Below are 27,579 nucleotides of genomic sequence, written 5' to 3'. Positions count from 1 at the left end.
CCTCAACAACTACTTCCCAATACCCACATGTTAAGCAGATCCTACTCATGCAATGTTTGAGGGTTGAGACTAATGCATAAAAACTGGGTAATAAGGGATATGATCAAAGTGTTACTTGCCTTGCTGACGATCTGAAAACCCTAGTGACTCGTAGTAGCACACTTCGTTCTCCGGAAACTCTATCGTAAACAAACAGTAACATAGACAAGCACTCAAGCAATAGATGCAAGGGTAAAACTCGAATGAAAAGATCCAACCTGAAAGTACAAGTGAAGAGCTTCGATTTGCAAAAAGATACAATCGAATCGGAGCTACGAAACGCAAACTACGATCAAAGAAGTTCAAAAATCAAATCTGCTTGCAACCAAATTTTAAATTGTCAAAACCATGTTCAAGTTGGTTAAATAGAAAGAGGGGTTCAAGACGAAGAATTTGGCGTTGGTTTCACTGGATATGGACGGGCGAGCAAAAAGTTGCGGAGGTTTCAAAATCAGGGGCTAATCTGCGATGAAAATAATCACAAATAGGTCCCTGGCTGAAAATAAATAAATAAAAAGCTACGGAACGAACGTTCGTTACCAGAGGCTAACGAACGAAAACGTTCGTCGAAACGATCCAACCAGCGAGCGTTCGCAAAATAACAAACCTAAAAAAAACCGGCCTAATCCGAAAAACCGAAAAAATCGAAAAACGAACCGGGCGGTTTTATACCGATCCAACTCGGCGGCGAGGTCAACGGCGGCGGCGGCGACTCCGGCGGCGTGGGCGAGGCGGGGCTCCGACAAGACGGCAAGTGGCGACGCGGCGGCTTGCGGCAACGACGGGTAGCAGGCAGCGGCGCGGCAAATGGCGGGGCACGGTGCGGCTCGGGAGGCGGAGGCGTCAGCGGCTGGTGGGGTGATGGGAGGGGGCGGCGGCGGCGGGTACTTATAGGAGGGGGGCTGCTTGGGGAAGGGGGCGCCGGGTCGGGGCCGGCCTCGCGAGGCGTGCCCCGGCCGGATTCGAACGGCGGCGGCGACGCGGACTCCTCGCGTAGGAGGGAGGCGGCTGCGTCAGGCGGGCCGGCCTGCTCGGCTGGGCTTCGGCCCAGTCGGGCAGGAAAGAATTATTTTTAAAAAATAATTTCGCCCAAAGAAAAAAAATGCCAAAAACAATTTTCACCATCTAAACCTATTATTTAGAACAAAGTGAACATTTTTCTGGCCTAAAAATGCAATTTTTAAAAAATTGCCTCTCTTTTTGAAGAAGTCATATTATCTTCTTTCTTTTAATTTAAATATTGAAAATAATTGAAGAGAAAAATATTAAAATCAAAATAATCATTTTTTTTCATTTGAGAACAATTCAAATATGAAAATTTATGAAATCCCCAACTCTCTCCTTAGGTCCTTGAGTTGTTTAATATTTCTAGGATTACAACAAAAAATGCAAGTAAAATATGATATGCATATGATGACCTATGTATAACATCCAAATTGAAAATTGGAATGTTACACCGGGCTACCTCCCAAGCCCCACGCCAGCGCTGGTGCAAACACCTTCGCAACGACGAAAACCGTGGGCACAAATCCACCATGAAGATGCCGTCACCACCACACCATTGTTAGTTGAACAGACTAAAAAAACTTAAAAAAAATCAACACGCGTGAAATCCGACGACCTCTTTCATCACCAACAACCAAGGTCGTCGGAAGACGGCGACGAAGGAAGACGGCCTGACGGCTGCGGTGAGATCACGAAAAGGAACAAACGGACGATCGTCTAGATCCAGCACACATCTCATTCAGGGGCTCATTTTCCCGAATTTGTTTTCCACCGAACATACTCCGTATTTTCCCGTGAAAATATCTCACGTATAACATGGAATCTCTTCTCGATAGGTTATTAAAAACGCGCAGCAGAATCTAAGTTCCCCTCGTCACCACTGTTCTTGTCCCTGCGCCAGCCAAATACCCCTCCTCCTCCTCTCCGATCTCCCCACCAAATCCCGCCGCGAAGACGCCTGTTCTTTCCGGGCTCCCCGATTCCCGCCGGCGGCGGCGCGACCCCGACCCGGCGAGCCAGGCCTCCCTCCACCGGCGGAGCCTTCCCTCGTCGAGCGGCGCCGCGCCCCCGCCCCCGCCCTCACTCGACTGGCGCCGCACTGACGCGGCGCGGAGATCCGTCTGCCCGGGCTCGCATTGGGTTTGTTCTCCTCTGGGTAAGTAGCTCTGGATTGCTTCCAGGGGTTGTTCCACGAGTTCGCCTCGATCTCCGGGATCTTTTCGTTCCCGTCGCCGCGTGCAGTAGAGCCCAACCGTTCCCGTCCCTCGTTCATTTCTTTGCGGATTTGTGCGCTGGCGTGGTCCCCTAATAATCTAATCCGTCCGTTCATGGCGCCCCAGTGATCTAATTAATCGTTGGCAGATCTGTCATTGCGGTATGTGCCCTCGGCGGTAGGTGTGGGCGCATCGGCGTTTGAATTATTTTTTAATCTGGAAAATTGCGTTTGATCTTTGTGCCTATCTTGCTACGAATCAGTTAGTTCCTGTTCATATGATTGTGTGAATAAGCTGGCTGAATTGTTCGTAACACCGGGTAACTGTCGGATAGCAGGCTGGCGTTTCTTGTGGTAATAGATCGGTTGAAACTCTTGAGAGTTTAGCAAAACATTCGTCCCTGGTTAAAAAAGTCCATTATAGTGTGAAGCCTCCATTTCTTATGATTTGTGAGCACATGTCTGTTTGCTGTTTCTAGTTGTCACCTTCTGCAAATTTGGATGACCTCCATGTTTGACATCCCGGTGACTGTAGGTTTGTTGAACAGTAACACTATGGGATCGTACTCGACAAGCGAAGTGCTTAATGCTGCCGCGGTTGGCGTCCATCATCCAGCACTCCGTTTGCACGAGCTGGACCTGAAAGGTTCCATGTCGGCGGAGGAACTACCGACGACGTCAGGCCTGGAGAATGGACACCAGGCACCATTTGTTATTGGTTAGTGGTCTATGGGTTCTGCTCTCTCTATTTGCTGGCGGAAATTCAGTAAACTGTAGTTGCTTACATAGTACAACCTTTCTACCCCCAAATGCGCCTCACCATAATTTTGTTTGTGTTGAAGGTGTTGCTGGAGGTGCATCTTCAGGTAAAAGTACTGTTTGCAAAATGATCATCGATCAGCTATGCGATCAGCGTGTAGTTGTTGTTACTCAGGTTTGTGTATTACAGCTCTGACTGCGCTTCTTGTGATATTACGACTATCCATTTTTTCTTATAACAAAGTCACTAATAGTTCATTTTTTTTGGTTTATAAATGTGTAGTGTCCTCAATTATGCATTCAGTTTTTTATTTATCCACTTCCCCTTGCTAGATATTTTATTGTCACCATACGCTGTGTACAATCTTGCAAGCAATAAGAATGTTGATCTCAAATGTTGCAGGAGTCATTTTATTACGGACTGTCTGATGAGGAACTGGTCCATGTTCATGATTATAACTTTGATCATCCAGGTATAACACATGTTTCATGAGAACGTAATGTCTTTTTGTGCCATTCACAGGAGATGTGCTCTGACTTTGTTACTGCTGCTGCTCCTTTCCTAATTTCAGATGCATTTGATACGGATTTACTACTCTCTTGTATGGAAAAATTGAAACATGGTAAAGCTGTTGACATTCCAAGCTACGACTTCAAAACACATAAGAGCATCTCATGTGCAAGAAAGGTAATTTTATACATATGGTGCTATTCATACTCACCTGGTAGGATGAGGCTCTCCCAGTCCTGTGCTTTATGAGACTTCGGACTATGAAATTAGGTTTGTAATCAATATTTGCAGATCGTACTGAAATTTTGTAGTCTCTCCAGAATAATTTCCTCCCAAAACTATTATGTAAAATATGTAGTGCCGTAAGTGTTAGCTCACACACTCTGTGCAAGCACCTTATTTCATAACATAGAGTTCATCTTGAAATGTTCTCTCCAAGAAGTTAATTTATTGCTGAGTGCTTATAAATATCGTACGCCACTTATTCATATCTGTACGACTGTACCACTTTATTTATGAGAGCATCCCTACTTTTGTGACTGTTGTCAGGTTAATCCTTCAGATGTAATAATTTTGGAAGGAATTCTACTTTTCCATGATTCACGTGTCCGGGATCTAATGAACATGAAGATCTTCGTTGATACAGGTACTGATATTTGCATCCTAAGCTGATCTTGCTCTATCAGTCTCTTTTATGCCTTGCAACATCCAACTGTGGCTCATGGCCAGGACATTTAGTTTCACATTCATGTTTTTCATGTGGAATGTCAATATTTCATAATATTTAATGGCACACATGTGTTCCTCTCCTGGTCCATTCAATTTGGAAATTTAGTATAAATTATCATTAATTTCTTATCAATTTACAATAAATTTTGAGTAATTTCTTGTTTATTTTCATATACAACGTACTTAAGGTTTTGCAGTAGTTGGCATATTTAATAAGAAGCAGTCGTTATTAACACCATAAATATCTCCAAGGGCATGCTGCACAAACTGCAGCAATGTGCATAATCAAGGCTAGCACTTCGTTGCAGTAAATGATAAATTCGAGAGATTTGTTGTCCAGCATTTAGTTCAGTCACCTACTTTGAATTCTCTATCAGTAGAGCTTTTTTTTACGCAAACAGTTTCTTTGTAACCCTATCCATTCCATCCTGTTAGTTTATCATGTATTGTTTTTGCATTTTTCTTTCAGATGCTGATGTGCGATTAACAAGGAGGATCCGTCGTGATACCATTGAGAAGGGTAGAGATATTATAGCTGTGTTAGATCAGGTTGCTTAGCCTCAGATATCACCATTTTCCTTGTCTATAATATGTTACTGGTATTGTGTTTAGCAACATTCAGCACACTAATTACAACAAATTTTCTTGTAAGTTTACAAGTTTACTTGAATTAAGGTGTCACAAAAGTGTCTATGCTAACTACACATGTTCTGTACATTTATTTCATTTTTGGAATTTCATGCAACTTTTTTTTGGCAGTACTCGAAGTTTGTAAAGACAGCTTTTGAAGACTTCATTCTCCCCACAAAGAAGTATGCTGATATTATCATCCCACGAGGCGCAGATAACAGTGTGGCAATTGACCTAATCGTTCAGCATATTCGCACTAAACTTGGTCAAAATGATCTATGTAAAATACACCCAAATTTATATGTTATTCAGACTACTTACCAGGTATCTAATGTGCTTACCTTTTGATGTCTCCATAATAAACTGCATGTGTATTGCAAGTCTCTATTTTGTATGGTGCATAACTATTTGGATCTTAATGCTTCTTTCCTTCAGATACGAGGCATGCACACAATAATACGAGATGCTGCCACTACGACACACGATTTCATATTTTATGCTGATCGGTTAATTCGATTGGTTAGTATGTACAAGCATGTGAACATTTTTCTTCTGTATGAGTCGTGTCTTGAATTTCACTGTGTAAAATAGGTTGTCGAGCATGGCCTTGGTCATCTTCCTTTCAGGGAAAAGCAGGTCATTACTCCAACTGGTAAGTAGTATAGCATGGTGGTCTTTCCCATGTACTTTTGTAGTGTATGCAAGTTGCCTCTTCAAATGCATTTTGGATTTACTCACTGCAAGTTTGCATACGTACTGAAGTTTGCATACGTACTGAATTTCTAGAAATACATCATTGGATAAGTTCTGTCATAATAGTTTTCCATCTAATTCAAGTACGCATTATTTGGAGTATCCTGTACTTGCTTGCAGTCATTAATTTCATCTATTAACTTCCATTGTGATCATTTTCTTAAGTGCATTTCTTGTTTGTTTTTATTATGCAGTGAGTATATGTTTTCGCCACGTAGCTAAAATTCGTGTCAAGCATTTAGTTAGTTGAGAGTTTTTGGAACTACTCATGATTTGTTTATCCATTTATCTTTGAGCAATGGAAAAACACCTAAGAGCATCTCCAATAGATGGTCCAAATTTTGGCGGTCCAAAACCGGAGATGTAAAATTTGGACCGCCAAAAAGTGCATTTTGGAGCTCCGAAAAACGCTCAACTCCAACAGATGGTCCAAATTGATGCTCCAAAAGAGCAACTCCAATAGATGGTCCAAACCAAAGATGTAAAAATCTGAAAACGGCCGCACGGCTGCTGCCAGCCACTGTTCAGCCGCGGTTTTGCCTTGAAATAGCATCAAAAATTTGAAAATAAAGTGCATCATCATCATAGTTTCAATCAAAAGTGCATCACCATCATAGTATCAAATCCCTCTACCAAAAGAGCATCGTCTCAATCAAAGTTTTTTGCCCTAGAAATTGAAATGCACATGAATATTACTCATGCGGGTCATCAACACCACCGCGTTGTGAACCGTGGTACGATCATCACAACCACTTGGGTTCATGCGAGCAACGTTTGACAAGCAACCGGCCCACTTTTGGCATTCGGCGTTGATGGTGGACCAACGTTCGCGTAGAGAGTCGCTCAAACGGAAGTGACCACTTGTGTTGCGCTCATCGAAGTACTCCTTGATGCGTTGCCAATAGGTGTTCACCATTTGGTCGCTTCCAACGCTTGCATCTTGAGAGATTTTCTTCCAAGTGGTGCATATCAACACATCCTCCGCGGTGGTATAATTTCCACTTCTTCCCTTGACAACAAAGCCCTCATCATCCACATCAAGATTGTCATCATCATATTGGGTTTCATATTCTTGTGACGCATACATGTAATCATCATTTGCCACATTTGTCGCGTGCATGAAAGCTTCATCATCAAGATTACAATTGGACGCACAAACAATCAAGAACACATACAATTTGAAACAACAAACGAGAGCACAACCGGAAAATTTATACCTTTGCGACATTTCGTCGAACATGTTGGAGGCGGTGGCCGTCGGCGTGGCCACATCTTCCTCCACGGCCGGCGGTGGCGGCGGGGGAGGTTGAGGAATGGATGTGTGGCTGCTGGAGGAGGCCGCCGGCCGCACCGGTTGCGAGTCGTCGCCCCGAGCCGCCGCGGCCGCCTTGGAGACCTTCACCGTCCGCGTAAAACTATCGGTCGGGTTGCGGCTGCGGTTGGCCGGCCGTTTTCCGCCGCCTCGTCCCTTCGCCGGCTTCGCCGCCGGCGCGGTGGCGGGCGGGGGGCGGCGGCATGGCAGCGGTTGCGGGCGAGATGGCAGCGGCGGCGGCCACGTGGGTCAGCCCACCGGCTGCGGCGGCGGTGGAGAAGGCGGCCGGGCGGGTTGTGGCGGGCGGACGGGCGCGGGCGGGCGGGAAAGGAAAGGAACTGGCGGTTGGGCGTTCGCGGGCGGCGGCTGGTTTTGGACCAGATGCACCTCGTGATGTAAATTTGCACCGCGAGGTGTTGTATTTTACATCACGAGGAGGCCGCGGTCCAATTTTTTTTACATATGGACCGTCTGTTGGAGCAGCGTTTTTTGCCCCAGACGGTCCAAAAGTTAGGTATTTTTACATTTGGACCGTCTATTGGAGATGCTCTAATACCGACAAAAAACAACTTCAGCTCTACAGAAATGCTAGGATATCAATCTAGTATAACCATGGCTGAAGAAGCTCCGGGCCATCTCCTGGTCATATTGGAGGAGCTCCTTCTGGGCCATCTCCTGATTTAATCCTGTGCCTTGCAATTGCTTCTTTGAAGCTGCCTTTTAAAATGCACCTCATTGGGAATTTAGTACCACATAAGATTCGTCATTTTCCATTCTCTGCGCAGAAGGTGCACCATTGCTTATTGGCTACAAGGATATCTTAGTTGTAACAGGGATCCAGGCTGACCAAATCCTCTAACCCCCCTGATGGGCGATGCCTCTCAGTTTCTTGTAGAAATATTTGACTTCAAAGTAACCACATTGCTCGCATCTCTCAGCTCATGTAATACTTATCCTAGATATCAACCAACTAGATTGCTGAAATGTGGCAAGTCTTGATATCTTATCTTAATCTGAAATGACTTAAATACTTAGCCGGCGATTTATCATCCCTGTTTAGCAAATGATTGCTTACACGCAGTTCCATGGTTTTGGCATTTATGGGAGAACAACGGTATGGTTGCTAGTTGTTACAAACATGCATACTACTAGCTCGTACAGGGACAATAGTTTATCCATCTCCATAATTCCTTTTTCTTCTAATAATACTGTCTGCTGGAGTTACTTGCATGTGTATTCTCTCCTGTTAGTAGTTCATATGTTTGTCCTTATGCACTTTCTTATGCATGCAGGATCTGTTTACACTGGTGTGGATTTCTCAAAAAGTTTATGTGGGATATCAGTGATTAGGAGGTACCAACTCTTCCAAAATATTTTAACCATTGCTTTGTTGAGGCTCAAAATGACCGAACAACTTTGGCACTCACACAGAGACAAAAGTTCCTTAATACGTATACCTGGGACAGTCTGTGCAAAACAATGCAATTGTAGTTTATGAATGCTCCAGACTATTATGCTGGGAACTCAGTTTTCAGTCTCCTTTAGCTTTGCTATATGGGTTTGAGCCTTCATTCATAGGTGAATTATCAATTAAACATGCTTTATTAAACCACTTATGGTCTGTATTTCAGTCCATTATTATAAGGCATCTATGAACAAAACATGTGATACAACTTTGAATGAAACATCATTGTGTTAGTGATTCGTCACAAATTGTGTTCCAGTGGCGAAAGTATGGAGAATGCTCTGCGGGCATGCTGTAAAGGTATAAAGATTGGGAAGATTCTTATTCACAGGGAAGGAGATGATGGGAAACAGGTTTGGTTTAATCCACTTTTGCATTATATGCTAGGCGTGTCAAGTTACTAAGTTTTATAACTGTCCTCACAGCTCATCTATCACAATTTACCCAAAGATATCGCAAAAAGGCATGTTCTGTTGCTGGACCCCATATTGGGAACAGGTTTGTTGATATTTCATACATATTTGTCTACTGCAGCACACATTTTTTCACGTGAATGAATTATGAAACTATAAATTCTTTCTCTCTCTCTCTCTCTCTCTCTCGGTACCCTTCCTGTTGAAGTGTTAGCACTCATCTTGTTTTTGTAAAGCACTTTGAGTAGGAAACTTGTGTTTGTTACTCCACAGGAGTAGTAAATACGTAGTACTCCATCACGTGAATGAAGTAACAAACAAGATGTTATTTCATGTTATTTTATTTCACATGATGATTTCACGTGATAGATAAATAACACATATTTTTCATGTCATTTCACGTGAATGAAGTATTATTTTTCATGTTATTTCGTTTATCTTCTCACGTGGATGAAGTAACAAACAATGGTTGCGTGGAAGCTTGCTATCCATGTACCAGAACCATGAGTTGGTCACGAGATCTTATGGGTTTCACCTCTAGCCTACCCCACCTTGTTTGGGACTAGAGCATCTCCAATAGATGGTCCAAATTTTGGCGGTCCAAAACCGGAGATGTAAAATTTGGACCGTCAAAAAGTGCGTTTTGGGGCTCCGAAAAAAGCTCAACTCCAATAGATGGTCCAAATTGATGGTCCAAAAGAGCAACTCCAATAGATGGTCCAAAATGAAGATGTAAAACGACATACTACTAGTCCATTCAACATAGTTCAAACATCAAATTCAACATAGTTTCATACATCAACTTCAACATAGTTTCATACATCAACTTCAACTACTAGATAAACTACTCCGAGAACTACTAGATAAACTACTCATCGGAGCTACGGAACTGCTCCCAGAACTCCTCCTTCGTCGGGTCGTCGCACCCCTCCTCCTCCTCCTCCTCCAAGAAGTCTGCCCAGTCCTCCTCGGAAGAGGACTCGATGGGGATCACCGTCGAGGGACCGGCCTCATCCTCCTTCGGCCCCTTCTTCTTCTGCTCCGCCTCACGCTTCCAGTAGTACTCCATCTCGGCCTGGACGTACTTCGGATGCTCCCGAGCAAACCTCGCCATCGTCTCCTCATCGGTCTCGCCAGCACTGACGACAACCGCCGGCTTCTTCGTCTTCTTCTTCTTCGTCGTGATCTCCTTCATGTTGATGCCCTGCGGCACAAGCATCTCCGCTTCCGCCTGACTCTTGATCTCTGGAAAGTTGAGGTGCGACCGAGGCCTCTCGGCACGCCACACCGCCACGTCGTAGGCACGCGCGGCCTCGTGGGCGGAGGGGTACGTGCCGATCCACCAACGCCTTCCGGCGTCGGTGAACTCCACACCCTAGTTGCCGGAGGGCTTCTGCCTCACACCGAAGAAGCCCGACTTGCCCTTCGGCGTCTTCTTCGGCGCCATCGGGAGCGGCGTGCGGCCGGGGCGGTGGCGGACGGAGCCGGGCGGGGCGGTAATGCGGGGCGGCGGTGGCGGACGGAGCAGGGCGGATCTGCGGGGCGGCGGCGGCGTGCGGGGCGTAGTTGGGGGGCGGCGGTGGCGGAGCTGCGGGGCGGCGGTTGGCGGGTTGCGGGGCAGCGTGGAAACAGCGGCGGGCGGGGCGGCGTGGAAACAACGGCGGGGGGCGGGGCGGCGCCGGATCTGATGTGGGCGGCGTGCGGCGGGGCGGCGGACGGGCGGGAACGGAAATGAAGTGGCGGTTGGGTGTTCGCGGGCGGCGGCTGGTTTTGGACCAGATGCATCTCGTGATGTATATTTGCATCGCGAGGTGTTGCATTTTACATCACGAGGAGGCTGCGGTCCAATTTTTTTTTGCATATGGACCGTCTGTTGGAGCAGCGTTTTTTGCCCCAGACGGTCCAAAAGTTAGTTATTTTTACATTTGGACCATCTATTGGAGATGCTCTAAAGGCTTTGTTGTTGTTGTTGTTGTTGTTGTTGTTGTTGTTGTTGTTGTTGTTGTTGTTGTTGTTGTTGTTGTTGTTGTTGTTGTTCTCTGGTGCTGTTCTCAGTGTGTACTTTGTCTTGAGAGTCAATATATACCTTGTTGACCCTGTCTTGAGAGTCAATATATACCTTGTTGACCCTGTCTTGAGAGTTGAGAGTGTACACTTTACATATTTATGCACGAGCACATGCTTGAAGTGAAAGCATAATTTTTAAGTCAAGAATTAATGGCCTGATTGGCTAAAGATAGCACTCCAAGATTTGTGAAGTTGATCGCTCACCCTCTCTCCTCCAACTTGAATTACCTCTTCCTCCTATAAGAATAAATTCATGTACTATTTTGATTGGCTGAAAGTATTTTTGAAAAATATAAGTTTTCTGTATTTCTAGTAAGTAGCATGCATCAATTGATTCCCCGTAACTCCGAGTCCTCCTATCTTTTGTTTCAGTTGTGTCACTGAGGGAAGGAGATTGGTCAATTAAGCACACGTGCTCAACTACTGGATGTTAATCCCATCTAATCATCTTTTCCCTTTTGATCATTGCCAGGAAATTCAGCTGTTCAAGCTATCTCTCTTCTCTTGGAGAAGCGTGTACAAGAAGCAAATATTATATTCCTCAATCTTATATCAGTATGTCTTCTGAAGTCTGGAGTATCTTTCTTTTCCTTTATTTGAGTATATCAGACATCTTGAATTCTTTTATACATTGCACAAGCAATTAGGTCTCTACAGGTGCTAGTTAATGACTATCTCTAGTGCAATTGCCAACCTTTTATATTGGCTCTGCGGACTATTGAGCAGAACAACGATGATGGCTAGAAACTGGTTTAGTGGGTGGTTCTCACTTCTGTTGCTGGCCTTTGGCTCTTTTCACTTTGTATTGACTGCTGGTTATGGTTTCAATGTACTAAAGCCGACTCTGGAGAAGAAATATGTTATTTTCAGAGACATATCATGTCATCAAGTGCAGTCTGGTTAAATTTCTCATTGTCGACATGATAGCGTTGTTGACTTGCGCATTACATTTGCAGTTAGTACATTAGTAGGTGAAGAGCAGATAACTCACCACTGAAACTGTTTGCTGTTATCCCAGGCTCCCCAAGGGGTGCATGTAGTCAGCAAGAGATTCCCAAGGGTCAAGATTGTGACATCAGAGATCGAGCTTGGTCTGAATGATGATTTCCGTGTCATCCCTGGGATGGGTGAGTTTGGGGATAGATACTTTGGAACAGATGATTATCAGTCATCAACGCCCTTCTTCGCAGATGACAAAAACCGTGTAGGGTGAGTTTGATGTTTCTTTTGCTGTCGACTGTTTTAGGTCATTTATCAGATCCAAGCTTTTATCACTTTACCGGTGCGTCTGTGCATATCTCATCACCTGTCATGCTAAGAGTTAACCATTTCCCTCTTGAAACTGTGCAGGCTTTTGTGAGAATTGCCCACACATGCCACCTCCTGCCTATGGCATTATTCAAATTCTTTTTGAGAAATTTTATTTTTATATTCCTAAACTCTCGGATGTCAGTACTGTTATGTTCACTAGCGGAAACTGTATATCATGAGAACGTTCCAAACGGACATTCACTTGACATAAATGGCACAATATCATATTTTTCATGCACCCAATACCAATCTCTTCTCCAGGCTCTGTTCACAGATTATTCTGTTTGATATACTAGCTTGTAATGTTTTTCACCTCTTCCCCATGATTTTGTTATGAAATACGGCGACTCTTAACTTTTGCTTCTGCTTCTTTTTCTGAACACAGTACAGACGCAAGCGCTCATAAATATGCGCATACACTCTCGCCTATCAATGCACACATGCACATCTTACCTCTATGAGCATCTTCGAGAGATTGAGCCGGCATATCATCTTAAGATTTATGAAGTCATCGCACCGGCATATCATGAGATTTACAAAGTCATTGTATGCGCCTTGTCGTTGATGGGAACGTCTTCCCTCATTGAAAGCGCATTGCCGAAATTTTTGAAATAAATCTGAGAATAATGCGAGCACCAGAATTTGAACTCTGATGGGTTGGGATATCACTGTCCCTCTAACTATCCAACCATAGGTTGGTTCGCAACTTTTGCTTTTGCTTCTATCATGACTGAACTCAGGCATGCTTACCATCTTGAAAGCTATTTTAGCAAAATATTAGCCATAAGGCACATTACGTCGAGTTCTTCGAAAAAAGTTTCTCCTTAAGAGTAGAAAATTTGGTGATAGTTTTTGAAAGATTGCTCATGTGATATACTTTACCATGTTACTTGAGGATATTTGCAACTGAAGATATAGATTTGCTATATTCCGTGTATGGTAAATTTTTGGTTCATGATGCTCGTGTATTTGCTACTGCACTCCCAGCGCAACCATAAACCAGTAATGTTTCTTAACTCAAAAGGCAGGTAAATGGAAATAACAACTTAAAAGTTCCTTATCATCTGAGCTATGATTACAATCCTAAACGGCTAGATTCTGCTTGGGTCCACGCACTAGATCAATAACTAATCTCTCCATCCACCCTGTTTAATAAAAAAGAGACCAATCTCCTCTTTCCGCTCTCCGTTTCATTTGAACAAATCATAAGTCCAACAAAAGGCGTTCGTATTTTAACCAGTGGATATCTGATGGGATCTTGGCATTGATCTTTTGGCCATTTGGTAAGTCATATGTCAAGAGAGGCAGGCCCACGAAAGGAGAAGAAAACTAAACAAGTGCCATGGAGCATCATCATCCTCCACACTTATCTGTGAATCGTTTGTTTCTGTTTGACTACTACAGACAAAAAACAAAAAAAGGACTATAAAAACATGTACAAACAAGGGATAGTACAAGCTAGAGATGTGACTGTCTGAGAGAATACAACATATATTCCTCCAAAATAAAGAGAAAGAAGCACAACACATGTGACAAAGTCAAGACTTCAGTGCTACCATTGTTGGATCTCATCTGCCCTCTCCATGGGCAAGATGTATCCACCTGTCCTGTGCACGGGCAGTGGTCACATCATGATCTTGCACCAGTTTATAGGCATGCACGTCGAGTCCTTTTGCTTCCATTCCATGAGCTCCATTTCTGTGCATGCATGAGCAGGTGTGCAGCGATTGTCGTTAGGATCGCCATGCCGGTGTTCATATTAGCTGATCGCGTGGTCTTGGCAATTGCCTAGTTTTATTCCTGGATGACCCCATTTTTGCCCTTGTTTGCCCCGAAGAAACCATAGCACCCGATTCTCTTTCTGCACCAGCACAAACGGGAGTCTGTTAGAGCATGAATGAATAATAATGTAGTTTGGTATGATCAAGGTCATGTCATGAGCTGAGTTATTAGATATATGCTCTAATCTCTTAGTGGGGAGATGATGATTAAATTAGCCGTTGCTTAGTAGGGCATAAAGCATTTGTGCAATGATTGGGATTCAGGTGAGAAGACGCTGGACTTGTGTTTTTTCAAAAAGGAACAAGAGCCAAAGTTGGCAATAGGAAGAAAGGCCCAGGAGATCCGTTTGATCATAAATTAGGTGTGATTGGATCCCATGTGACTTTGGCCTAATACCAAACCTATACAACGAACCTACAAAGGTGTGTCACAATTCAGACACAATGAAGCAAAATCAGCAATCAATTAGATTATATGGGTAAATATGACAAGCCACACTTTTTTATTAGGACCAATTCTTTTGGGTGACCGACAGCCCCTACTCAGCTTATACGTAATTAGTACTCCCTCCGTAAAGAAATATAAAAGCGTTTAGATCATCATTTTAGTGATCTAAACGCTTTTATATTTTTTTTTACAGAGGGAGTAGGCTTCTAGAATAAAATTTAAGGTTGGACTGTCAGAATAAGTTGGGTATGTGACAACTTATTTCTGCAACCACCCATAAGCCCAGAAGAACTGGCCCTTAGTAATGTCATGCCCGGAGTTCAAAAGAGAGCAAGCAAGCCTTTTTAGATCACCCCGAGTGTGCGCCCTTTTGTGTTCCTTCAAGGCTTGTTCAGCTGTGTCCTCAGCAGTAACCCTTTGTATAATGTCTGTACTAGACCTTTGTGTGTGTGTGTGTGTTTGAACCTTGTTGGATGTTTGGCTCGGGCCGTTGTTTTATAATATAAAGTGGGGCGAAAGCCTTTTTCGATAAAAAGAGCAAGCAAATCTGAACGGTTCATTAGACAGTACAAATATTTCAACAGCCCACGACCAAACAAATAGCCTTTTCTTGTACTAGGTACAATCTAAAAATGAAATATACCGGGGTTGGTAACAAATTACAAATATTTCAGCTCCTGTCGGTTGCTAAAAGGAAGTAACAAATGAGAAAGCAGAGAGAAGACTTGGAAAATTGAACATGTGAAGTCATGGCTCCTTGTGCCCAATAAGGCTGCCGGATACAATGAATTGACTGCTAAGTTGGGTCTGTGATGAAACAAGATGGACTTCAAACCACGACCTATCTTTGCCGTGTTGACCGATCTGCCCCAAACAAGTGTCATGACTTCACACTGAACTTCCAGAAGGAAGGCACACTTAAATTTTGGCCTTTCACTAGCAGCCTATACTGTAAAATTTTCACATTGACGTGTTTGCTGACACATGCTTACATCTGATAGTAATATTTTACCATTTCTGAATCTGAACTAAGATTTTTTTTGTGTGTGTGTTCTTCTTCCAAAATTATGTTATAGAAACTGGTAAATTCATATCTGGACAAGAACAACTAAGTAACTACACCATAAACACAAGTAATTTATTAAAAAAATGTTATTATTATTTTGCACAAAAGATGAATGAAGAACAAAGTTGGTAGATTTTTTTATCACCGATCCAGAAGTAAAAATCAGTTCTAAGGAAGCAAGTAGAAAAAAGTTTACCTGCTCCTACTCCTGGTCGGAGCTTTTGGATCGCTGCCGCCATTTCCATTTCCAATTCCAATTCCACTGTTCCTGCTGGCGCTGCTGTTGCTGCTGCCGCTGCTGCTGCCCGCCTGGCTGAACTCGCTCTTCTTCCACCACTCCTCCTCCTCCTCCTTCTTCCCCTGCTTCTTCTTCTTCTTCGTCTTGGTCTTCTTCCTGCCGTCCTTGGCGGGGGCGACCGCGGCGGGCTTGGGCGACACCTTCTTCTTCCGGCCGCCGGAGAGCGGCAGGAAGAGCTTGATGAGCAGGCCGGTGTCCAGGCTCACGCTGCGCTCCATGCTCCGGCTTCGCGTCCTCCCCATCGTCCTCTGCTTTCTTACCTTCCCCTGTTTCTTGCCACCGCTGTCGCTCGGTTTCTTGGCCTCGTCGTTGTCTATGGCTGCCGCAGGGACGTCCTTCTTCGGCTCGCCGCCTCCTCGTTCTTGCATAGCGACGGCGTACGGTTGGGTCGGGGGTGGCGGTGGTGGTGGTGGAGGAGGAGGCAGCGGGGATGGCCGGGACTCGACGATGTCGCGGAGAGAGAGCTCGTAGGCGGCCTCGGGGAGGCCGCGGACGAGGTCGAGCATCTCGCGGCGGTAGCCGGCGATGGCCTGCGCGCGCGACGGGGAGCTCCCGGCGGAGGCCGGGTAGAGCCGGTCGTGGTGGTGGTCCTGCTCACGGTGCGCCCAGAGCTGCGGCGACGGCGTGCCGGAGCCGGAGCCGGACTCGGGCGAGCCTTGCCCCGACGCCTGCAGCCAGCGGAAGTCCTCCTCCCCCGCGCGCGGCGCCATCGGGTTCGCCGTCGCCGCCACCGGCGGCCGGGGAGGCAGCGCGCCCCGCGACGGCGACGGCGTCGGCGAGTCCCCCGCGAAGCTGAACTCCTGCCTCCGATGCACCGACCGCCTCGCCATGAGAGAGAGGTGGAGAGAGCGGTGTGGAAAGGGATGGAGGGGCGAGTACGTGGGTACGGGGTTTGCTTGCTCGCGGCGAGCCTTTTGCGGGCTTTAAAGGCTCCGTTGAAGTGGTGGTGAATTACGGCGTAGGTGTGCTCGGCGCCAACAGCACGCACCGCTGCTCGCAGTGAATGCCGACGGGACACTGGCTTTAAAGGTCGTTGCGGCCGTTGCACGGCCCAGCTTTGCCAGTTGCCACGGTGATACGGTTAAGCAAGTCTAAGGGCATCCGGCTCAAAAAAAAAAAAGTCTAAGGGCGTCTTCAACGAAACCTGCAAAAAACAACCCGCATCCGGCCACGAACAAGAGATCAGTCCACGGCCATAGATGTGAGAGGTCGACATCCAATCGTAGCCGCATACATCCGGTTTTTTGAATTTTTTTCTCCAATCCGCACGATCAAATAGTTGCATGCAAAGGGCACGCAAGTTCAAATAGCCACATGCAACACTAGTTCAAAATTTAAAAAGTTTAAATATTTACATCCCAATATTGTTGCCCCCTTTCACCGTCCACTGATACTTAATCAGATTTTCCTTGAGCTGCTCTTGAGTTGATCGGTATGTTGATGCATTTGAATAAACTCCTCAAATGTGGCTGGATTCTGGTCCGAAAGTTGGATAGGATCATACATGTTCTCAAATTCTAGAGCCGCGGCAGCATTGTCACCCTCATTCTTTATGATCATGTTGTACATGATCACACAACATGTCATCACCTCCCACAAGGTCTCCGGATCCCATTGTTTTGCAGGTCCATGAACAACTACAAAACGGGCCTAAAAAACTCCAAATGCCCTCTCAACATCCTTTCTAGCTGCTTCTTGTCTTTGGGCAAAATGAGCCTTTTTCACAAAGGTAGCTCATGAAGGATAGATACCGTCGACCAAATAGTAGTCCATGTTGTACTCATGTCCATTGACAATATAGTGAGCTTTTCCTTCAATCAGCCTCGCAAACAACGGCGATCGTTGCAGCACATTGATGTCATTGTGAGACCTGAGCATGCCAAAGAAAGCGTGCAAATCCAAAAATCGTGTGATGCAACTGCTTCAAGAATGATGGTGGGCTTCTTAACATGCCCCTGATATTGCCCTTACAAAGCCTTCGGGCAATTCTTCCATTTCCAATGCATGTAGTCAAGAGATCCAAGCAAACCTGGCCACCCTCTTGCTTCTGAGATTGCCAGGAGTCTCTCGGTGTCTGCCACAATTGGTTCTCTTAGGTACTGAGGTCCGAACACCTCAACCACGGTAGTTGCAAACCTGATCATGGCATCCCCACATGTGCTCTCGGACATCCGTAGGTACTCGTCCCACGAATCAGCGACCGTGCCATATGCAAGCATCCGGAGTGCGTCCGTGCACTTTTGGTAACTAGAGAAGCCAATCGTTTCCACGGCATCCTTCTTCATTATGAAGTAGTCATCGTAGGATTGGATGCCATGGTGCAAACGATCGAAGACAGTCTTGCTCATCCGTAAACGTCGGCGAAAATGGTCAGCGAGTAGTGCATCGGGGGCAAAGTAGTCGGCCATCAGTGTCAAATGCCCGCGCACCCTGTTGCAGTTGAGCACTCGATGACCCTTGATCGAGCCCTTGAAATTGAAAACATGATCCTCCGCACGCTCCGCGTCTTCAAGGACCGCCCGCATCATCGCCGTCTCATCGGAGTACTCCTCGTCTGATGAGCCGCCGGAGGACTCAACATACTGTTCGTATATGTACTCCAAATCGGAATCCATTGCTACAAACAAGAAGAGACAACTGTTTTCAGCTCCGACGATTATCGGACAGTTGCCGGGTATGGTAGAGGATGGTACATATGGCAGGGCGGTCGGAGGACAGGGGGTTGAACGGAGACGGAGGAGAAGCGGCGGGGAGCCCTGCTGGATTGCAGGAGGTGACGGAGACGCATATTTCTGGTAGGGGTGTGGCGTGGTGGATGGGGTGGTGGAGCGGCGACGACAAGAAGAAAGAAAGAAGGAAGGAGAGAAAATGGGGAGGATGGAGTCGTGGGGTCCAGGAAGGGTTTTGGGTCGGCCTGTGGTGTCGGATTCGTATGTTTCGCGTGTCCGGACTCCCGCACACTTTCCTCACTTTCGTCTTCATTTTGCGGGAGAAATCACGTCCGAACCGTCCCGCGGACCGATACATGACCGCATTGGGTAGCTTCCGCGGTTCGGACAACATGGTCCGGATGGTTGCAGAAAGTTTACGGGCCTGCCTTGGAGATTCCCATACATAATTAGCAAATCCGAGCCCATATACATTCGTGGATGTGCCCCGACGCACCCATGGCAGCACTGGGCACGTCCTCATTTGTCCTCCTCCACAACCACACTCCTCATATCTTAGCACCTAACTCCATGCACGTTTATCATATAATGCAAATTCATCACAAATTCAACGATAAAAAGCAAACCACAATTCATTACATGCCAAAATAAAATTGAATAGCTCATACATAGATTAGCAAGAGACGAATAAATCAATGACTTCAGTTGTCGTTGTCATTGATCCTCTTTTACATGCGGACCAACCACTTCTTTCCTTCATCATCCAAGAGGTTGATGCCCTGCAATGTGATCCTGAACTCTGCATCTCTCACAAGCCTCAACTTCTCTCTCAAGCTTAAATCCTAGGTGAGTTATTTTTCTCGCTGATGGTCGGCGGTGACACCTTCGCCGCCTTCCAAGTGTTGCCTAGGTGATTTATTTTTCTCGCCTTTTATCTCTTTTTTCTTTTGTCCATTGAATTGAACCGAGTCAATTAAATTGAAGATGAAGAGACCTAGAGAGATGATCTTCGAGGACTCTTCGTCATCGAAGGAGGAAGAAGATGACGATGACTTTGAAAATGGCCGTTAGCATGATCTTCAGTGATGATATTCAGTGGTTGAGGAGAGGATCACAGTTCAGCCTCATACTCCTCAACCGTAATAGAGCGTAGGGCCATGCCAAGATTATGAGAGATTATTTTGACCCTAATCCAACCTATCTGGAGAAGTATTTTCGCAAATGATTTTGGATGTACACAAGTCTCTTTCTCACCATTGCAATTGCCATGGAGAAGCATGATGATTGGTTCAAGCTCAGGAGGAATGCATGCAGAGAGACGAATGTGAGCCCTTTGATGAAGTGTATCGCGACTGCTCGAGTGCTAGCCGACGGGTGTTCGGCCGATGACATTGAGGACCTTGTCTGCATTGGAGAAGATACAATCTTTGAGGCCATTCAAAGTTTTGGGAAAAACATTTTTTTACCCCGTTAAGTTTTGGGGATCGATTAGAAACAACTATTTTTTAAGGAGTAAAAATACTCCTCTAAAGGATACTCGTCCGTTTACTCCTCTAAATTTAAGGGGATCAAATAGAGTTGATCTTAGGACATCTCTAGCTGAAGCATTATAATTTTGCCCCTTATATGCCTTCTTAAACTATAACTCCTTATACTTATGTTTGGGAGTTAAAAAATATGGTTCCTGGCCCAAGTTTTAAATTTAACTCCCTAGAAAAGTTCACACAAATTTAAACATCAATAGCTCAAATTGATTCAAATTACATTACATAACATGGATATATCACAATTCGGTTAAAACTACATTGCTAAGATGGATCTAAAGTAATCCATTCAAAAATAAAACTAAGAAATCTAGTCAGAGTCGGAGTCTTTTCGGGCAGTATCTTCTCCAAATCCACACCGCCAGGCAGAGTCGGAGTCCGAAGCTCTAGACGAAAGGTTGATCACTTCTAGTCCCCTCCTCCCCCACCCACGGAAGCCGGAGTCTTTTTCGGCCAGGATCATCTCCCAATCCATATAGTTTGGAAGTACACTTATGCATACCGAAAGTCAAAAGTCATGTGAAATAAAAAATAGAAAATAATATTTGTTTTCCCTGAGAAAATATAGATAGTTAGGAGGAAAAATGGGAGAAACCAAGAAATTTGGTATCATGTACTCCCTCTGTGAAGTAATATAAGATCGTTTAGATCACTACTTTAGTGATCTAAATAATTTTATATTAGTTTATAGAGGAGTATAAGAGATTTATACATATTTTTAGAAATAAACAATCAAAACATTATTTCATATGCATCCACTTTTCATGGATCTTGATTTTCATGAATGATTATATGTAAATCAATTGTCCTTGTCTTTTAAATACATTTGTCAACCTATCTATTGTTTTTTTTGATTTCCAGGTTTTCTAGGATACTCTAGTACTTTACTCTTGAGGTTCTAATATACTGGTGATTTTTTTTTTTGGAATATACTGGTGATTAACTCCAATATTTTTGAGTCGGTGCTTTTAATAAATGATGATGTGGAAAATATCAGCCATTTATGATCCACGTGTTGGCACACAATGTCAAAATCACGCCATTTTATTGCAAAACCTCTTTGGCATAGTCGAGGGGACATGTGTCATAGGCTCATAATAATGGAAAGTAGGATTCTTTATGTTAAGGTTGAGGGACATAGGCGCATATGCTCCCAGGATAAACAGTAAAGTTGAAACAAACAGAAAACAAAATTAAAACTTCTATTTTTTACACACGTTCATGTTAGTGTCTTAAAAATGCAAAAAGAAAAAACACAACTTATTTTTTGTAAGACAGGTCGCAATACTTGTGTTTTCCCCATAATATTTGTAACGGAAACATTAACGTCCACACGTATGGGCGTTCCCTAACTTGCCCACACGTCTGAATCGTCGTTCACTGTCTTTTGCACGAATCTTGACATAAAAAGATGGATTTGATGTGCCACATAGGACGAGGCTGGTGTGTGGGCGTTGGAGAGTTTCACGCCCGCACCATGCTGTTTGCCAGCTGCGCTGTGTGGGCGAACTAGTTTCTGCCCATACAGCCACCACCTAGTTCATGCGTATGTGGGCGAACTGCTTTTCGCCCACACGACACTCATACGTTGTGGACGACAATTGCAGTTACGCGAACGTGGCAACTAGGTAAACACACATGGCAACTGTGATTCTTTGCTAGACGGCAACTGCAGTTGCATGTACGTGGCAACCAGATAAACACACATGACAACTGTGATTAACAATACATGTCAATTATGGTTGGGCCACACGTGGCAACTAGGTAAACACACATGACAATTACTATTTAACTATATGTGGCAAGTAGTTAATCACACACGACAACTACGGTTTGATTACATGCCGCAACTACCAGAAATTAGACATGGCAACTATAGTTAACCAAAACAGATAGAGTTGCCATGCTTTTACAACTACACTTGCCATCCCGGATAACTACATTTGCCAACCAGGATGACAACTAAATTGTCATCCCGCGGGGTACCTAACGTAGCTGCGCCAGGATGTGTGGGCATTTTTGCTTCATGGCACACACACGAGGTGAAGATGAGTAGTACTTGTTGGGCGTGTTACACGAAGTAGCCGCGCCCACACGTGTAGGCAACTCTTAAGTCTGCCCACACACAGCGCGTGTGGGCTGCCTCCTGCTCACACCACACACGGTGTGTGGGTGCATGTCAAATATACAACACGTGTGACGGTTATCGGCGTCCTATTTGCAAACAATCGAAGGACATAAATACGCACATCTTTATTTCTTTGACATTAAAAAAAGAGCTGAGCATAGGAAGAATTATGATTTTTTTTGTCATGCATACGCATATGCTCCCGGGAGCTAAACTGAATATCCGAGGGGCGGTATATAGACTTTACTAAAAGTCGGGGACCGGGATGACATAGGGTGAAACATCAAATATTCCTTTCATTACAAAATATAGATTATAGTGTACACAAATACTGTTGTCGCCTTTTTTCAGGGTGAAATACTCCTGTTGCCTTGGGAAATTGCTAAAAAAAGTATATGATGAAATGAAACTAATTACAAACAAAACAAGAAATAAACAAATTACATCGGAATATAAAAGCTCCATCTTTTAAACTTTTGGATTTTGTTCTAAATATAATTTTCTTTGCCGTTTCTCTACTTGTGTACCGAATTTAACACAGAAAAATTGAGATGACGTTTTCTTAGCTAGGATCGAAAAAGTCAAAGTCTTCTAGATAGACTCATAAGAGTGATTACTACGTGCACGTAGGTGGCTGAGGTGCCACCAGGTGTCTAGAACGTAACGGCTTGAGGAAAAACGGGCAACAAATTCCCGTCGGGGACGACAGGTTTCTTTTTCCATTGGATTCTGTATCATTCATAATCTTTGCTTTCACTCCACAGCGATTGCACTACGGCGGTTTTCAGTGACAAAAGACAGAGAAAAATGGGTGCTCACCTGAAAGAAACGAGCTATTCAGTGCCGACGAAATGGCTTTGTGCGTGCTTTATGTGTCAAGTGGGCAGATGTGGATTATGTTATTGTTGGATGACTTTTATTTTCTAGCCGTGTACACGCACAGTTCGTTGGTTCACACATCACGCGTATAGGCTTATTATTTGCCAATGTATGTCGGCTCACACACCATCCAGCCATCCACAGTGTACACCTACAATTGCTCCTGGTACTTTGAAAGGTCAAAACGTTTCTAGGTACAACCAAGTTTATGTAAAATTATATCAACATCTACAATACCAAATAAAGAAAATAGGACAATGTAGTTCATGACGATTCTAAGCCTAATTATACCACTCTAGTACTGTAGTTACTAAAAATTTGCTCATCTCCAACACTGACTCTCAAAGTATTTTGTCATCCAGCGGTCCTCATCAGTCCGTTTGGCGATTCAGACACATTTGTTTTCCGTGCCCGCTCGCTTTCCCGCCTGAAGCCAGGTGGGGAAAGAAGGCATGTCGACGGAGCCGACACGTCCGCGGCCAGCGAGGAAGATCATGGGAGGCCGCCACCGCCATCGCGTCGCCGGGTTACACAACCAGTGTCTTGCCCAGTGAGCGGGGGCGTATACCACGGTGACCGTTTTCGCCCGCCCAAAAATCAACCCTGTCCGAGCAACACAGAAGGGAAGGGAGGCTATTCTTCTCCTCTTGCTGAAGCATAACCCTCCAGGGCATCCTACATTCCGATGAGCAGGCTGCCGGACATAAGGAAAACATGTCGTGGGAGTGGCGATCCACCGCGGCCAGCCGTAGACTAGTTTTACCGCAGCGCGGTATAATTTAGTTAAAATATGCCCGAAATATAAGTGTCTTCGTCTTGTTTGAATGAAAATTATTGGGTTTGCATGTACTTCGTCCGGTTTGTTTGAAGCCAATTTGAAATGTATGCGGATAATTTTGGATGGCCGACTTCCGCATCCATGTCCGCAGTCTGCCCCCCCTCCCCGTCCGCGAACGGATGCGTTGTCCGGTTTTCGGGTCCGTGTTGGAGATGCCTTAAACTTAGCTAAACATAGAGAAGCTTGACTTTTCGGAAAATTAATACAATTTCTTTTTGCGGGCGAAAAATTTAATATAACTTTTTGCAACGGAGCGAGTATATAAAAATGCCAAAGCATGCGTCAAGATCTGTTTTGCATGCTTATGTGTACCGGCAAAATTCAATGAAGATGACACCGTCATTTTTTCTTTCTCAAATACGCCTAGATGGCGTATCATTGTATTGATAGGGGGAAACTGAGAGAAAGTACAGGGAAGGCACCACAACGACGTACACAAGATTGGCGACGTTGTGATGGCGCAAGGAGCAGAAGACAGAGGGTTGCTCAGCCTCCAAAGATTAAGTTCAGGTTACAGATAGTCATGTGTTCATTCCTCTAGCTCCTGCCATGGCCCAAGAGCGAGCTTCATCCTTGATTGCGACAATTAGTGAAGGAAGGGAAGGCGCGATTTTGTCGAAGATGACGGCATTCCGGTGCCGCCAGAGGGACCATGCCACAAGAGAGGCCACGGTGTCCAGGCCTCGCCGCCTCGGTGCCGGAGTGTCTAGAAGGCCAGTGGAGAGCCAATCGAAGAAGCCGACGGTGCCATCCGGGATGGCCGAGGTCGGGGAGCACCAGGAAAGAATGGCATGCCACGCCGCTCGCGCGAAGACACATCCCACAGGGATGTGGTGTAGAGTCTCGGGCTCCTACAAGCAAAGCACGCATGACAGCTCGTGGGGCAAGCCACGCCGCGCGAGGCGATCGGCGGACCAGCAATGGTTAAGGGAGGCCAGCCAGACGAAGAACTGCACCGAGGTCGTGGCATTGGTTTGCCAGGCAAGATGCCCGGTGGGCAATGATACGTCTCCGTCGTATCTACTTTTCCAAACACTTTTGCCCTTATTTTGGACTCTAATTTGTATGATTTGAATGGAACTAACCCGGACTGACGCTGTTTTCAGCAGAATTGCCATGATGTTGTTTTATGTGCATAAAACAAAAGTTCTCGGAATGACCTGAAACTCCACGGAATATCTTACAATAAATAATAAAAAATCCTTGCCAAAGATGAAGACCAGGGGGCCCACACCCTTGCCACGAGGGTGGGGGGCGCCCCCCCTAGGGCGCGCCCCCTACCTCGTGGGCCCCCTGGAGACCTCCCGACTCCAACTCCAACTCTATATAACTGCTTTTGGGGAGAAAAAATAGGAGAGAAGAAAGCATCGCGTTTTACGATACGGAGCCGCCGCCAAGCCCTAAAACCTCCCGGGAGGGTTGATCTGGAGTCCGTTCGGGGCTCCGGAGAGGGGGATTCGTCACCGTCATCATCATCAACCATCCTCCATCACCAATTTCATGATGCTCACCGCCGTGCGTGAGTAATTCCATCATAGGCTTGCTGGACGGTGATGGGTTGGATGAGATTTATCATGTAATCGAGTTAGTTCTATTAAGGTTTGATCCCTAGTATCCACTATGTTCTGAGATTGATATTGCTATGACTTTGCTATGCTTAATGCTTGTCACTAGGGCCCGAGTGCCATGATTTCAGATCTGAACCTATTATGTTTTCATCAATATATGAGAGTTCTAGATCCTATCTTGCAAGTCTATAGTCACCTATTATGTGTTATGATCTGTTAACCCCGAAGTGACAATAATCGGGATACTTACCGGTGATGACCGTAGTTTGAGGAGTTCATGTATTCACTATGTGCTAATGCTTTGTTCCGGTTCTCTATTAAAAGGAGGCCTTAATATCCCTTAGTTTCCATTAGGACCCCGCTGCCACGGGAGGGTAGGACAAAAGATGTCATGCAAGTTCTTTTCCATAAGCACGTATGACTATATTCGGAATACATGCCTACATTACATTGACGAATTGGAGCTAGTTCTGTGTCACCCTATGTTATGACTGTTACATGATGAACCACATCCGGCATAATTATCCATCATTGATCCGATGCCTACGAGCTTTCCATATACTGGTTTACGCTTATTTACTTTCCCGTTGCTATTGTTACAATCACTACAAAATACCAAAAATATTACTTTGCTTTCATTACTCTTTTGTTACCGATACCATCACTATCATATTACTTTACTACTAAACAGTTCGCTGCAGATACTAAGTTCCTAGGTGTGGTTGAATTGACAACTCAGCTGCTAATACTTGAGAATATTCTTTGGCTCCCCTTGCGTCGAATCAATAAATTTGGGTTGAATACTCTACCCTCGAAAGCTGTTGCGATCCCCTATACTTGTGGGTTATCAGGCAAGGAAGTGGAGCCGTGGAAGAGAGCGGTGTAGCAGTAAGAGGCCGAGTAGGACCCATTTTCTGTCCATCCCCAGCGGATCAAGTCAGGCTGAGGGAGGAGCTCAACGTGCTATAGGCGGATCCAAAGGCTAGCATACTCCATGGTGGCCGCCTGTCCCAGGGCTCCCTAGATGTCATCGATCTAACGATGATCTGCAAGAGCAGCCGCCACCGTGCGGGAGTTGCGAGCTCTGTGAGGCACGGGATGTTGGAAATATGCCCTAGAGGCAATAATAAAAAGCATTATTATTATATTTCCTTGTTCATGATAATTGTCTTTATTCATGCTATAATTATGTTATCAGGAAATCGTAATACATGTGTGAATAATAGACACCAACATGTCCCTAGTAAGCCTCTAGTTGACTAGCTTGTTGATCAATAGATAGTCATGGTTTCCTGACTATGGACATTGGATGTCATTGATAACGAGATCACATCATTAGGAGAATGATGTGATGGACAAGACCCAATCCTAAACATAGCATAAGATCGTATAGTTCGTTTGCTAGAGTTTTTCCAATGTCAAGTATCCTTTCCTTAGACCATGAGATCATGTAACTCCCGGATACCGTAGGAGTGCTTTGGGTGTACCAAACGTCACAACGTAACTGGGTGACTATAAAGGTATACTACGGGTATCTCCGAAAGTGTCTGTTGGGTTGACACGGATCAAGACTGGGATTTGTCACTCCGTATGACGGAGAGGTATCACTGGGCCCACTCGGCAATACATCATCATTATGAGCTCAAAGTGACCAAGTGTCTGGTCACGGGATCATGCATTACGGTACGAGTAAAGTGACTTGCCGGTAACAAGATTGAACAAGGTATTGGGATACCGACGATCGAATCTCGGGCAAGTAGCATACCGATTGACAAAGGGAATTGTATACGGGGTTGCTTGAGTCCTCGACATCGTGGTTCATCCGATGAGATCATCGAGGAGAATGTGGGAGCCAACATGGGTATCCAGATCCCGCTGTTGGTTATTGACCGGAGAGCGATCTCGGTCATGTCTACATGTCTCCCGAACCCGTAGGGTCTACACACTTAAGGTTCGGTAACGCTAGGGTTGTAGGGATATGTATATGCAGTAACCCGAATGTTGTTCGGAGTCCTGGATGAGATCCCGGACGTCACGAGGAGTTCCGGAATGGTCCGGAGGTAAAGAATTATATATAGGAAGTGCTATTTCTGCCGTCGGGACAAGTTTCGGGGTCACCGGTATTGTACCGGGACCACCGGGTGGGGCCACCT

General features: G+C 45.1%; 3 protein-coding genes across 4 annotated transcripts; 1 reads left to right on the top strand and 2 right to left on the bottom strand.

Moving 5' to 3' along the window:
• Nucleotides 1-1,757: 1,757 nt before the first annotated feature.
• LOC125550780 (uridine kinase-like protein 3) lies at nucleotides 1,758-12,450 on the top strand. Of its 2 annotated transcripts, XM_048713869.2 has the most exons (16): nucleotides 1,765-2,200; nucleotides 2,793-2,975; nucleotides 3,100-3,191; nucleotides 3,420-3,489; nucleotides 3,589-3,704; nucleotides 4,077-4,173; nucleotides 4,726-4,805; nucleotides 5,016-5,210; nucleotides 5,322-5,405; nucleotides 5,478-5,538; nucleotides 8,244-8,304; nucleotides 8,676-8,769; nucleotides 8,842-8,914; nucleotides 11,369-11,451; nucleotides 11,915-12,105; nucleotides 12,247-12,450. In XM_048713869.2, exons 2-16 carry the CDS (start codon nucleotides 2,813-2,815, stop codon nucleotides 12,254-12,256), a joined length of 1,470 nt encoding a protein of 489 aa, XP_048569826.1. In that variant the 5' UTR covers nucleotides 1,765-2,200; nucleotides 2,793-2,812; the 3' UTR covers nucleotides 12,257-12,450. The 2 variants fall into 2 exon arrangements, with proteins under 2 accessions (XP_087373988.1, XP_048569826.1); XM_087517862.1 differs by lacking the exon at nucleotides 12,247-12,450 and having other exon boundaries at nucleotides 1,758-2,200; nucleotides 11,915-12,109.
• A 1,087-nt stretch (nucleotides 12,451-13,537) lies between these two features.
• LOC125550781 (uncharacterized) lies at nucleotides 13,538-16,799 on the bottom strand. The gene is made up of 2 exons (XM_048713870.2): nucleotides 15,699-16,799; nucleotides 13,538-14,068 (listed from the first exon to the last, which is right to left on the bottom strand). Exons 1-2 carry the CDS (start codon nucleotides 16,628-16,630, stop codon nucleotides 14,002-14,004), a joined length of 999 nt encoding a protein of 332 aa, XP_048569827.1. The 5' UTR covers nucleotides 16,631-16,799; the 3' UTR covers nucleotides 13,538-14,001.
• A 735-nt stretch (nucleotides 16,800-17,534) lies between these two features.
• On the bottom strand, nucleotides 17,535-18,415 carry LOC147974941 (uncharacterized). Its single transcript, XM_087520212.1, has 2 exons — nucleotides 17,772-18,415; nucleotides 17,535-17,670 (listed from the first exon to the last, which is right to left on the bottom strand). Exons 1-2 carry the CDS (start codon nucleotides 18,413-18,415, stop codon nucleotides 17,535-17,537), a joined length of 780 nt encoding a protein of 259 aa, XP_087376338.1.
• Nucleotides 18,416-27,579: the final 9,164 nt, after the last annotated feature.

Source organism: Triticum urartu, chromosome 4A (assembly GCF_056163025.1).
Source record: "Triticum urartu cultivar PI428250 chromosome 4A, HENAU_Tu73, whole genome shotgun sequence".
NCBI classification, from domain to species: Eukaryota; Viridiplantae; Streptophyta; class Magnoliopsida; order Poales; family Poaceae; genus Triticum; species Triticum urartu.
The sequence above is the reverse complement of the archived record's forward strand: the minus strand, read 5'-3'. Positions and strand labels throughout refer to the sequence as shown.

What these genes read in the sequence shown, in the direction of transcription:
- LOC125550780 (XM_048713869.2), top strand. Translation starts at nt 2,813, where the DNA reads ATGGGATCGTACTCGACAAGCGAAGTGCTTAATGCTGCCGCGGTTGGC. An exon ending in TTATTCAGACTACTTACCAG is followed by an intron (nt 5,211 to 5,321) that starts GTATCTAATGTG and finishes TCTTTCCTTCAG; the next exon opens with ATACGAGGCATGCACACAAT. An exon ending in CTGATCGGTTAATTCGATTG is followed by an intron (nt 5,406 to 5,477) that starts GTTAGTATGTAC and finishes TGTGTAAAATAG; the next exon opens with GTTGTCGAGCATGGCCTTGG.
- LOC125550781 (XM_048713870.2), bottom strand. Translation starts at nt 16,630, where the DNA reads ATGGCGAGGCGGTCGGTGCATCGGAGGCAGGAGTTCAGCTTCGCGGGG. An exon ending in CCGACCAGGAGTAGGAGCAG is followed by an intron (nt 14,069 to 15,698) that starts GTAAACTTTTTT and finishes GTGCTGGTGCAG; the next exon opens with AAAGAGAATCGGGTGCTATG.
- LOC147974941 (XM_087520212.1), bottom strand. Translation starts at nt 18,415, where the DNA reads ATGGATTCCGATTTGGAGTACATATACGAACAGTATGTTGAGTCCTCC. An exon ending in AAGAATTGCCCGAAGGCTTT is followed by an intron (nt 17,671 to 17,771) that starts GTAAGGGCAATA and finishes TGGCATGCTCAG; the next exon opens with GTCTCACAATGACATCAATG.